General features: G+C 40.4%; 1 protein-coding gene across 8 annotated transcripts in view; it reads left to right on the forward strand.

The window, feature by feature from the left end:
- col11a1 (collagen type XI alpha 1 chain) overlaps positions 1-13,052 on the forward strand; it is a 98,165-nt gene that overhangs the window by 70,300 nt on the left and 14,813 nt on the right. For all 8 annotated transcript variants that reach the window (XM_023326579.1, XM_023326576.1, XM_023326581.1 and 5 more), the window contains 13 exons: positions 519-626; positions 711-818; positions 1,776-1,829; positions 2,349-2,402; positions 2,551-2,658; positions 6,386-6,439; positions 6,529-6,582; positions 7,439-7,492; positions 9,192-9,245; positions 10,845-10,952; positions 11,361-11,414; positions 11,571-11,624; positions 12,968-13,021. In XM_023326579.1, coding sequence (XP_023182347.1) covers positions 519-626; positions 711-818; positions 1,776-1,829; positions 2,349-2,402; positions 2,551-2,658; positions 6,386-6,439; positions 6,529-6,582; positions 7,439-7,492; positions 9,192-9,245; positions 10,845-10,952; positions 11,361-11,414; positions 11,571-11,624; positions 12,968-13,021 — 918 coding nt within the window. The remainder of the gene's footprint in view (positions 1-518; positions 627-710; positions 819-1,775; positions 1,830-2,348; positions 2,403-2,550; positions 2,659-6,385; positions 6,440-6,528; positions 6,583-7,438; positions 7,493-9,191; positions 9,246-10,844; positions 10,953-11,360; positions 11,415-11,570; positions 11,625-12,967; positions 13,022-13,052) is intronic.

The following is a 13,052-nucleotide window of genomic DNA, read 5'->3' on the forward strand; positions in this document are numbered from 1 at the left end:
TAGGTACAAAGTCAGACATATTCCAATGAGAAAAATGTTAATGTTGCACGTGGTAGTTTGCTTCTGTGGACCGATCTGACCGTAGAATAGGAACAAAAGGTGCATGGAGCCAAGCAGACGGTGTATTTACCTATGTGTTTTATGGACAAAGGTAAACACCGACTTCCTGTAGCTCCAGTAAATACAACAGTCTGTTTTTGTTTAAAAAAAAAGAAAAAAGGTATTTTCAGCAGCAGGCACGAGTCCCTCAGAGCGAACAGAAGCACCGAGGCGTCAGCAGATAATGCCAACTGCATTATAAAAGAGCAGCGCTGCTTCATTAGAACTTAAAAGGCACCTGTTATTGTGTGTTGCCTCCGCTGTTTTCTCACTTTCCTTTAAAGGGTTTGTTTGTGTGTGCATTGATCCATTAGTGGTAGAACTCAGCAGGGTCTGCCAGGATCTTAATGGCAGAAGCTGTTGTTCAGCAAAATCAGGGATTTATTTACAGAATCATTTTTTTTTTTCTATGCTTGAAGGGTTCTCCTGGTGAAAGAGGTAATGCTGGTCCAGCCGGCCCAATTGGTTTATCTGGTAGACCTGGTCCTCAAGGTCCTCCAGGTCCTGCTGGAGAGAAAGGTGCTCCTGTGAGTATGTTGTTCCTGAAAATAATGTTTTGATGTGCGGCTTGTAAGTATAACTTTTAAAGTAAAACATCTTTGTGCTTCTAGGGTGAGAAAGGGCCGCAGGGCCCAGCCGGACGTGACGGGGTCCAGGGTCCCGTCGGTCTTCCTGGCCCCGCTGGACCTCAAGGCCCACCTGGAGAGGACGGTGACAAGGTCCGTCTGCCGCACCTGATCTCATCAGCTCCATATTTTGATACTTGGGTCTAATCAGACAAAGTAAACAAAAAAACTCAGCTGATGTCTGGTTCACACGGCAAGATTTTGAAGTTGGTGTCCGATTTTCAAAACTTGAGAGAGCACTCGCCACACGTGAACTTGACATTCACCCCAAGATTCAGATGTTGGACGGAAAATCTTTTGAGACCAAGCATGAGTTCAGAGTTAACAAACATGGCCGACCGGGAAGAAGCAACGGCGATAGTTTCTGGACTATGTTTACCAGAGAAAAACAATACAAAGTCTCTAACGTCCACCGGACTTTCCGGTCCGCCATCAGCAGTTGTTTTGTGTTTTTTGGGTTCCCCTCTGTTTCCCTCTCTTTCTGATTGGCTACACGTCACATTCAACACGTTACATTCTCGTCGATCCAATCCAACATATTGAATATCCAGGATTTTAGATCGTAGTGGCCCGACGTCTTTTCCGAGCGAAGCTGGTCACTCTTAGCCCACCACACACGGCAGGGATATCTCTTAAGGTTATCATAAGAGCCGTCCCAATAATCAGGGCATCTTTAAGATTGTCAGAAGGAGAAAATCTGGACAAAAATCGATTAAAAATGAATAAATAAAAATTTGCCTTGTGAAGTAGGCAAAACTCAGCTGAAGGAAATGCAGAACCGAAACACCGATTTAATCTCCCGGTGTTCTCCGGAGCTGCCAATCAGCCGTCACTTCAGAGGCTTCCTGCGTTCTAACCTGGACAGGAAATGGACATCTCCATATCTGTTCATCCACACGGAACTTCCAGGATTATCGTCACACATATTGGCTTTTTGTCTGAGCTGCGGGGTTGTCAGTGATTTTGTTGACATTCACAAAAGAAGAAAATTGGATCTGAGACTGTGTGTGTGTGTGTGCGTGTGTGTGTGTGTGTATTTGTCTTTTCTAGGGAGAGGCTGGGGAGCCGGGCCAGAAAGGAAGCAAAGGTGACAAGGGAGAGCAGGTGGGTTATGAAAAGTGCATGAATCTACATCTCGTATTCACATGAAGCTGGCCGTGTGTTTTGATCAGATTACGTTTCAAACTACAGGAATAAATCACATCCACTGTAAGAATTAGCTGTGTTTAACTCGATTTTACAAGTGAATCAAATGAATCTTTGTGAATTTGTTGTGTGGTTAAAAAGCATGAAACAGAACAAGGAGGCAATTCGCATCGTAAAAAAACCCCCCAAACGACCAAATTGATAATAGAAAACACAAATAAGATGTAAATCAGGTTCAATAATGTAAAGCACATCATCCTATTAGCAGCTCAGCATATTTTTAATGAAATCTGCGCTGCTTTTGATGCTGCGGGAACTTTTCGCTGATGTCGGCAGTTTTAAAAAGTTCAGGATCGTGTTCCTGCGGTGGTTCTGAAACAGAACCCGGCCTCCTTCGCCTGCCACGCTGCATTTGGAGTACTGCATTTTATTATTTCTGTGTTTTACTCCCAACACGTTCTTTACTCTGTTTTCTAGGGCCCCCCCGGACCGGCTGGTGTTCAAGGCCCTGTGGGAGCCCCAGGTCCTGCTGTAAGTCCATGTCAAATTCAGTACATTTTAACAACATCCAACACGTAAAGAACGGCTGACACCAAAGGTGTAAAATAACTTATGATGAAAAGTACAGATTTAACATCATCACGTGGTTTACAGCTGTAACGTGTCTGTCGTTTGCCAGGGAGCTGATGGAGAGCCAGGTCCCAGGGGTCAGCAGGGCATGTTCGGGCAGAAGGGAGACGAGGGTCCGAGAGGCTTCCCTGGACCCCCGGGTCCCATTGGTCTACAGGTTGGTACTGCACTCTTCTGTCATAAGATAATAAATCAGCATTATTGCTTAAGCATCGTAGTTTAAAGGATTCTCTGTTCAGCTTGTTTTGGACGGTAAGGTTATAGTTAAGAGAGGTTTTCTATTGACACAAACCACAATGGACTAGTCTAAGTTAACCATGTCATCTCTCATTCGGTTGTTTGTAATTCTTCTCCGAATTGCAACAAGTGATTGTTTCAATATTTGATTATTCTGTTGTTTATTTTGACGAATAATCAGTTATCCAGATTTTAAAAATAAGCACTTTCTGCAGATTTTGTATTGAACCACTTAAGCCCATTTTTTTAAGCAACAAGAAATACATTAAAAGATGCAAATAAATAATTCAAATTCCTTTTTTTAACTAAGAAGGCAAATATTTTATTGCCTGAAATGCGATAACAGCATTCCTTCAGCGTAGAAAGGGATGCAACTGCAGCATAAAATTAAATTAAATTAAAAAACACTAACATGTACATGTTTGGTGTATAGGTGTATAGGTCAAGCATGTGTATTCCTGCTTGACCTACCATCAATACAGAGTAGGCTTTAATCTTTTGATCATTTTTAGATGAATCGATTAACAACTGGATATCAAAAGTCTCACCAGAGCTGGAAAGTCCTTGGGCTTTTGCTGTTACCTCCCTATATTCTGGGGTAAGAAAAATAATAGTTCACCGCAATAACACTCGGTGCACACCCCGGATTAAAACAAAAAACAAAATCACTTCCTTCCTGTTTCATCTTCTCCTCTCACCTGTCAGCCCCAAACTACTATTTTGTATACATAAAACAAAACCCAGTTTCATACATCAGTCCAGAATATATAACGGCTGCCCTACAGGGGACGATAATTAATAGTAAATGGCCACAACACAAAGCATGCAACATTATAGAATGATGGGGAGGAAAAAAATGAAAAATTGCATCTGGAGCTACAGCTAATGGTTAACGGTCGACGTGGCGCTAGATTAGAGCATCTCGCTGAAAGGTCTTCAGCCGGTGAAGGACATTAGAGCAACGAAGATTCAAAAAGGTTCGACTCTATAGTTTAACACGCAGGAGTGCAGTCAACAGCAATGCAAACCAAAAATGCACAACGTAATGTCTGAGAAACAAACGGAAAATGTCCACGCTATTCATAAATAAGTAGCATTTCTCTGTAAAGCTGCGTGTAAAAAAAAAAAAAAAAGAAAAGAAAAACACCAGGAAGCACTTTAACGTGCCTTAATGATGTTTTGTTGGCCCAGGATAGAGATCTAATGACGTGCAACCTTTCCCACGGTTGTGTTCAATTTATTTGTAATTATCCATTTATTAGGAATCGACTTCCGAAGCGTCGTGCTTTGGAAGTTTGCTGGGGGGATCGGGGTCGTTGTCTTGATGAAATTACACACGCCGCTGACCGCCGCTCCTCTGCGCTATTCTTTCTCAGCAGGATTCGCCTTCGATGGACTTTTAATTGGGAGTAATTCACTTCCCATCACAATCCCATTAATTGCGCGGACTGACCTACGCCAGCAGTCTGTTCCTCATCAAGCTCATTTACCGGGGCTGCATAATTAGCACCACTGCTACCGATTTTAGCATTAGAGAAGACCTTTCCACAAATGATGCTTCTCGGCGAGAGGCGGGAGCTGATGTGTGGCAATCAAGCTAGCGACAATACCCAAAAAAAACACACAAAAAAACAAAAACAGGCATGAACATGAACACAGACAATTAAATGAAGATTGGTGCACAAACGAAACTTTGTTTTGTTTTGTTTTTCACCGTTTGCTCGAGGTCCTGCAGCAGAATGAATTCTTTTGATGTCCTCCTTTTTTCTTTTTTTACAACCCTACACCTTCTTTTGACAACAACCTGCCCCCAGATCAAGAGTAAACACACACACACACACACACACGCCCACACAAAAAAAGCAAGCCGCAGCAATTTAATCACACCAATTACCGGGAGAAAATGCCAGGGATCAAACACACGTAAGGTTGCCAACATGCTGCTCATTTGCTGTGCGTGAGTGAGCCAGATTAATTCCTGCACCTTAGGAGTCAAGATATATGTATATGTACATGTATGTACAGGTTACTGACAGCAAAAAGGAGAACAAACAGCAGCTTGAGTTGAAACGGTAAGAGAGCCGTATACAGAATGCCTGATGCACCTCATTTTCTAAAAACACGGTTTAATTGAGCTAACTTAGTCTCAACCCTGCACTGTTGATTACTTATTTTTTTTAAAAAGTAATTCAATAAACACGTAATTGGGTGAGGCAGCGCCGGCTAAAACATGAATTTTGATTCATCGATTCTGAATAATTTATGCTGTTCTGAGTCGCAGAATCACAGCAACGTATTCCTGTGGTCAAATTACATCTCAGCAGCAAAGCAGGCAGCTCTTGTGAATGCAGTTAATGATGCAAACACATTAAAAACCTTCTTCACACGACAGCTCGTCGATGTTGCAGTACAGATATTATCAAAGGTGCACTCTTCAGAATTTATTGCAGAATTCCAACGTTTCTTTTAGAGATATCGTATGCAAAGGTGAAAAATCAACACATTTTTAGTTTACCAATCGAATGCGGTTATTACACTGCAAGAACACAACATCTTACCCAGTATTTTTGTCTAGTTTCTTGTGCAAATATCTTAGTACACCGGAAATCAGACAAGCCTAACTCAGACGTAACCTTTCCAGCAAGATATACGAGCTTGTTTTAAGGCAATCATTCTTGAATATTGATTAAAAAGTGCTAGTTCCACTGGGAGATTATTTGACTTATAACAAAACATTTTCCCATGTTATAAGAGAAGAAAATCTGCCAGTGGAACTAGTAGGTTTTAATCAATATTCAAGCATTATTGACTTAAAACAAGATCCTATATCTTGCTGAGAAGTCTCTTGTATGCTAGTTTGATCTTATTTCAAATGTGCTAAGATATCTCCACATCAAACTTGACCAAAATACTTGGTAAGACTTTGTGTTTTTGCAGTGTAGGAGCACACCATGTGTGTGAAAGAGGAGTTATTTTCACAACAAGGACAAAATGGTTAAAGTTGACATTTTAAACTATAGCATTTTACAGCAGCAATTAGCACAGTTAGCATTGCTGACGTGGTTAGAGTGGCTTCGGCTTCGGCCTCCTGGGAATTTAGAATCCTTACTTAACCTGCCCAATTCCAGCTGCGCGACAAAAAGAAGCTGAAAGTTGAAAATAATAAAGGAAAGCAACTTTGCTATACTCTGTTTAGCCTTCCTGCTATGTGCTAAAAGTCTTGCTCTCTCTCTCTGTTCAATTCAGCTTATTGATGTAGCGCCAGTTCATAACACGTAACACTCCAGGCACTTTACAGAAATGATCAAACAGTGCGGCCAAGTTCGGCTTAATATTCAAATTGGTTTAAAAAGGCTTTTAATAAATCTGTAGCAGGAAATACAATTTCCTTTTAAGTAGTTTTTTTTTACATTGTTTTGCTTAATTTGACTTGAATATTTAACATCTTGCTGATCCACCAATCAGAACAAGTTCTAAGTTGGAGTTGCCAAACCACCGATTGGGACCAATCGAGCTGAAACTCATCCAGTTCAAATAGCTGGAGGATTTATTGTTACGTTTCTAATTATTATTGTTGCCGATTCCATTTTTTGGCATGCCAATAAATGCAAAATCATGTTTTGTTGTGTTTTTTTTTCTGTCTCCAGGGGCTTCCCGGACCTCCAGGTGAAAAAGGAGAAAACGGCGACGTCGGGCCCATGGTGAGAGAAACTCCCAACTTTTTACGAGTAAAACTTGAGTCCATTACCGCAACATCACATTTCTTCACTTTTTTTTTTTTTTTGTACAGGGTCCTCCTGGTCCCCCTGGTCCCAGAGGCCCTCAGGGTCCCAGTGGAGCCGACGTACGTATTGCTTATGAACATAGATAAAGTTTTCAGACTGTCCTTCCCGAACGATCTGCTGCACACAACCTTTGCAACACCACTCACTCCTCAGGGTTTTCCTCGGGTCTTAAAAATCCTTAACACTCAATCATCTAAGTTTTAGGGCTTGGAGAAAAATTTGTTTTGAAAAGTGTCCATTTGTACGCCCATTGCGTATCCCTGAACTTTGTAAAGAATTGCGGCGGTGCTGTTCATCCGTTTCATCTGCTGTTGCCCGAGGAACTCGGGAGTTACTGTTCTGTGAAGAAAAAACAAAAAAAAACGACAAGGGTCGTGATGCAGAGCAGCAAAACCACCCAAATTTATCATAAAATCCATCAGCGTTTACCTCAAGCCTGCAAAAAGAAACGAAAAATCCACTCCTCGCTTGTTCAGGGCGAAGAAGTCAATAAGTTCTTGTTTGCTGATCCACTGAGGGCTCCTTCGTCAAGGCAGCGTGTATTTTTAATAAGGTTCTAATTAAAAAAGTGGGATTTTATTAGTTAGCTAAAATCGAGAAGTGTTGCCATGATTCTATACTGTGTGAAAGATGTAAAAGTGTAAAAGCAATGAGCTACCATGCCAGAGGCAAAAAGCACAAATGTGGGTGGACAAAGTTATGTTCAACTTAAATTAATCAGCAAGTTAGTCAAGTAAATTATTAGAGTAGCTTTCATAATTTAACATTTTCTTCAATTTAAATTTCAACAGCCTTAAAAATATATATCTTAATTAAATTTATAGCAACTTGCAGGATGTCTAATCAGTAGTTGCTCATGTGTCATATCATGACTCCAAAATGAAGTGTGACTGATCTTTTTCTGTGTCTCTTTAGGGTCCTCAAGGTCCTCCAGGTGGTGTGGGCCCCGTAGGATCTGTGGGTGAGAAGGTAAGGCCCCAACAGGACCCCAGCAGGGCCCTGCAGGGTGTTTTATCTGAACAATGTCGTCATGTGAAATGGAGTTAAAATTCTGCACTCGCTTTAATGCAGGGGTGTCCAAACTTTTTATTGCACGTTCCATAAATGTCGAGTTGGAACTCCTCTGGATTTTTCTATATAATTATAATTTCAAAGACGACGACGAGAGAGCTGAGTCAAAAAGCGAAGCTCTCGATTTACCAGTCGATCTATGTTCCTACCCTCGTCTATGGTCATGAGCTTTGAGTCATGACTGAAAGAACGAGGTCGCGGATACAAGCGGCCGAAATGAGTTTTCTCCGTAGGGTGGCTGGGCTCTCCCGTACAGAGAGAAACTCAGTCATCCAGGAGGGACTCGGAGTAGAGCCGCTGCTTCTTCACGTCGAGAGGAACCAGTTGAGGTGGCTCGGGCGTCTGATGCCTCCTGGACACCTCTCTGGTGAGGTGTTTTGGAAAGTCTGGGTCCAGACTACCAGAAATTGCCGCCACCCGACCCCAGATAAGCGGAAGAAGATGGATGGATGGATGGATGGATTTCAAAACCTTTTTTTACCTGCTAAATTAGCGATAAACTCAACACCCAATAGTTTAGTGAAATAGGCAAAACAATCAGATTTGTGTAGAAAATTACTGTAGAGCCTAAACAAAAACAGGTTTGCCATATTTTTTTAAAAAAAACAACAAACCACATCCTACATTTTTCATGTTGATCATTCTGTTTTTATGTCTTTTTGACAACAAGAACAGAATTTTGTTCAGTTTTGTTGTATTCTTTTTTTCTAAGTTTATTAAACAGTCATGCCCAAGTCTGAATTTTAGTAGAAACCACAGAATGTTTTTTGATCCCCATTATTAGTAAATTGCATGAAATTGAAAGCAAAAACCTGGATGAATACTTTGTGTTGCGCCTCACACTTTCCATTTTGAGATTTTTATTGCATTTTTTTCTGTTTGTAAACTTCCTGCCATCAGTGAAAACTTCAAATTTGGACTATTCTTGAATAGCTGTCAAGCTGTCAAAGCCTGCCCGATTGAAAAGAATATCGTCTCTTTCTGAACTGGTGCTTAACCTGTTACTGTAGACCAACATTTAGTTTTATACTTTTAATATCAGAGCAAGACCTAGAGTAACTCCTGCAAGTTTCTAAATTATGGAGTACTTTGCGACCCAGAACATGGAGAACCAACATTTACTTTATCTTTTTGTCTTTCTTTTGGTTTTGTTGTTTTGTTTGTATTTTTTTTCCAATTCAGTTAAAGCATTTTGAAATGCCTTGTTGCTGAAAATGTGCTATATAAATACAATCACCTTCACCCTTCACCTTTAATCAAAGGCCGTACTTTGGACCCCCCTGCTTTAATGTCACCGGATGGTGTTGATTCACATTCTATGACTTTGCCTAAATAAATAATCTCGAATGAGCAGTAGTTTAAAAATAACTTTATAGGTATTACTACTTAGCTAATTGCTTTACGTTGTTATAAATATGGAAATACTGAATCGTATCACATGCTGTAACACTTAGTACGACTGTAGTCTATGTCAAACTTAAATGTTTAGCATTAAGAGCGCAGACTTTTACCCCAAAGTTGCGTCTGAATTTGAGAACTCTCCATGCACCAGCTTGAATGTTTACCTGTTCAGACGCTGACATTTATCTAACCACAGGGCGAACAAGGGGAGGCTGGAAACCCGGGACCACCTGGAGAGCCTGGAACTGGGGTAAGAATACACCGTCTTCTGCTGTGCCACTCGGCCAACACGAATAAGTCCACCAGCGCTGTCCTACATTGTCATGCAGACGTTTCGGTTCGTGTCACAGGCTCTCAGTTCAGACCACTCGTCTACCGTAACCCGGTGCTCTGCGGTTGTTTTCGGGTCGGTCGGGTATCCCAGATTGAATATTCCGCACCGCTTGAGGGCGGACATGAAACGGCACACAATCTAATGAGAGGGAGGGCTTGCTGTGCGTCCGTCACAATAGAAGTAATTGCCACTCGCATTCAGATGGTTGGTCGGTTGGATCGGCTCAGCGTGGCTCCGGCGCTCTGCACAGCATGTGGACATGTCCTGCCAACATCAGCCTCCTTCCAGACTGTTAAGGCGTAATTATCAGGAAGAGTTGTCTGATGGATCCGATTTAAAGAACAATGTTTAGAGAAAAAAATAAAAATCTAATCCAAACACCGATTTCTGAGTACATACTCCTGTTCGGCTGAATCGTTTGTTCATTGCAAATTATTGGAAGATGTTTATTTGTTTTGTCTGACTTTTGTTGTTGCTGGATGGAAATTTCTGAGACGTTAAAGAGGTACAACAGCAGATTGAAAAGGTAGAAAAGGAGGACCAGGTGAAGAGTAATACCTTCAGATCGCAAACTCGCTGTTCTTGCCTTAAAGACTCTGTATTTACCTACATTTTACATGATAGGAATGAAAAGTGTGGAAAGTGGAGGAGATATCTGTGGGGAAAGGAGGCGGTGTAAAGCTGGAGCAGCTTTAGCCCTTCTGGTGACAAATGTGAAATGTGTGAAGGGTCACAAAGGACTTGAGGGCAGTTTTTTCAGACAGGAAGACCAGTCATTGTACAGCAGGTCTCAGTAACTGTAACTAAGTGTTTGTTTCTGTTGGACAAGATCTAAATTTAGCTTTAAACTTTACATGCAAAATAATTACTTTGGGGGGAAGAAACAAACTCTATGTACACCAGAGTTATAATTGTTTTGGGTTATTCACTATGGTTTAGTTTTATTTTGCTGTAACTTGTTGTTTACCTACTTCAGCTAGTTTTAATTAGCTTTAGAGTGTTTGCTAGGTTTTATTGGTCATCATGGCGAGTTTAGCAGAAGGAACTGACTGACAAAAAAGCTGCTGCAGGAATCAGCGTCAGTAAGCACAAACTCTATCGGCTGTACAACCAAGTCACTGGTGACTCAATCTCCTGTTTAACTCTTTTTTTTTTAAATGTGCTAATCATCTGTTGGTAACGCTAAGACTTTCGGATTATAGCAGAAGATGAGATTTTATACTTTCACAAATATAATGTTCCATAATGTTTTTTTGTTTTTTTTTTAACGGCTCACATCACCTTGGAGATTAAGTTCCTTATTTATCGACGTCCGTCGTCTCAGAGTCCATAAAAACATCCTGACCTGTCAACTCATTTCATTTCTGCAGTGTTGACCGTCTAGGGTTGCTGCCCTCTGTGAAACAGTCCGAGATCTCCATTAGATCCAATATCTGTCTTTCCCTCCATTGAGTGTAAAAAAAAAAAAACTCAGCTTCTTTTGATGTTGACATAAGAAATACCCCGTCACTGTAGGGACCCAAAGGTGAGAGAGGAGAGAAAGGAGAGGCCGGACCCCCCGGAGCTGCTGGGCCCGCCGGTGCCAAAGGGCCCCCTGGAGATGATGGTCCAAAGGGCAACCCTGTAAGTCTGACAGGTTTGCTATTAAAGCCAGTGAAGTGTGGCTCCTCATGCTCAGTCACAATCTGCTTTTTTAGAAAAAAGATCACACACCTCAACGGTGGGTCATTTCACCCAGTCTCATATTCAAGAGCTAAAAAGCCTTTTTATTGAGGGAGATTAGATTTTATGCCTGCATGGTAATGGGAGGCGGTGGGGTCTCCTGGATTTGCAACATCATCATTAAGTTCATTACATTACCTTCACAGGTTGTAAACTAAGTATGCCAGGACGAAATCACGGCCCAAATGACCTCCCACATTCCAAATTCTGTTTCCAAGGAAATTATTTCTCAGCAGCTGTTCCTCTGGTGTTCTTTTTAACTTTTTTTTTTACCTATTTTTTTTATTATTTGATTTTTCTCTCTTACAGGGACCTGTCGGGTTCCCTGGAGACCCAGGACCCCCTGGAGAGCCAGGCGTCGCTGTAAGTATGGAAGCACACCGCTTGCTTTGTACGAAAAGATAATATCTTTGTTTTTTGGTTCATGTTAACATTGTACACTGGCTAGAGTAAAGAAAATATATTTGTATTTTGATTTCTTTTAGCCTTTTTTTTTTTTAACCTGCGCATGAATTACAGGGTACTGATGGAGAATCAGGAGAGAAAGGAGAGGATGGTGAGCCTGGTCAACCTGTAAGTTGTCAATACTGTTTATTAGTTAGAATGAATGAATTATTCAATATTACCTTTGACTTAGAACCAAAATAAGGAAGTACGAGAATCAAATTGTCTCTCAAATTTTCACTGTGTATATTTATTGGGGTTTGTCATCATAATATCACAAGGCTATTGGTAAACATTAAAATAATATTCGTACTTTGTAGATCTATTGTGTATTATTAAAAAAGAAAGGCAAACAGCAATGAGCTCATGTTGTGAATCAGCTTGAAATGACGCCTACAAGGCTGCCAAAAGAAGAACATAAACATAATTATGATAAAAATGTATTCGGAGAAGTGACTGTTTACAAAAAATCTAAATTGAAGAACAACAGTTCAAAAATAACATATAACATTTAAAATTGATCAATTTAGAATCAAAATGCACCTTTGCTATTTCTTTCTTGAAGGCGTTGGTTTGTCCTCCATTTTGAAAAGAACAAAACATATTTATTAATTTGAGCTTAATGCATAAAATGGTACTTAAATAATAATAATAATAATAATAATAATAATAAACTTAAAATCAATTGTAAAAGTCTTTTTTTTAAATCTGTAACTACAAAAATATATATTTTTCTCGCCAACAACTGCTCCACTTTCAGGATAGTCAGCTTACTGGACGTTAGCATTAGCATGGTCGCTAAGCAAGCTAAAACCAGATACATACTTACGTTTTTGCTCCAACACAGAAACCTTCTCAATCACAAGTCTTATAATAGTTCTTACTTATTCAAAGTTGATATTTTAAGTCATAAAATAATTTTTTTGTAAAAAATGAACTTGTTCCGGTTGTGAGGCGGATGCTACACACACAGTTAAGCTTAGAGTTGACTGAACCAAAATGTATAGGTAGGGTTTGTTACCTAAACAGTGCTGTTTAAATGAACATTTCATGGTTAAAATACTACCAAAAGTAATATTTCACATCCATCAAAATCCCTTTTTAAGGTGGATTTGTAACTTTTCTAGTCATCTTGTCCTGCTCTCAGTTTCCTAAAGTAATGCAAAAAGATAATTTAGGCAAAAAAACTAAACACACTTTTGGCAAAAGCTTAAACCATCATTTTAGGAAGGTGTTAATATGAAAAAAACAATTGATGTCAATTTCTGACCAGCATAAATCTTGAACAGCTGCTATCATTGCCTGCACTTTACTGGAAAAATAACAGCATGAAGAAGTGCAGCCATTTATCAAAGTACGAGGTAGTGTTATTGACTGTGTCAGGGTTACTGAGCTGTTACTGTCCAGTGAGCTGTGCAATTTAATGATCCATGAACCCCTCTCATCACTCTTTGTTGCACGCTTGTTTTCAGGGACCCCCGGGTCCTTCTGGAGAGGCCGGTCCACCTGGTCCACCCGGCAAGAGAGTAAGTCCTTGGCTCTCCTAGCTCATTTCCT

Source organism: Xiphophorus maculatus, chromosome 21 (genome assembly GCF_002775205.1).
Source record: "Xiphophorus maculatus strain JP 163 A chromosome 21, X_maculatus-5.0-male, whole genome shotgun sequence".
NCBI classification, from domain to species: Eukaryota; Metazoa; Chordata; class Actinopteri; order Cyprinodontiformes; family Poeciliidae; genus Xiphophorus; species Xiphophorus maculatus.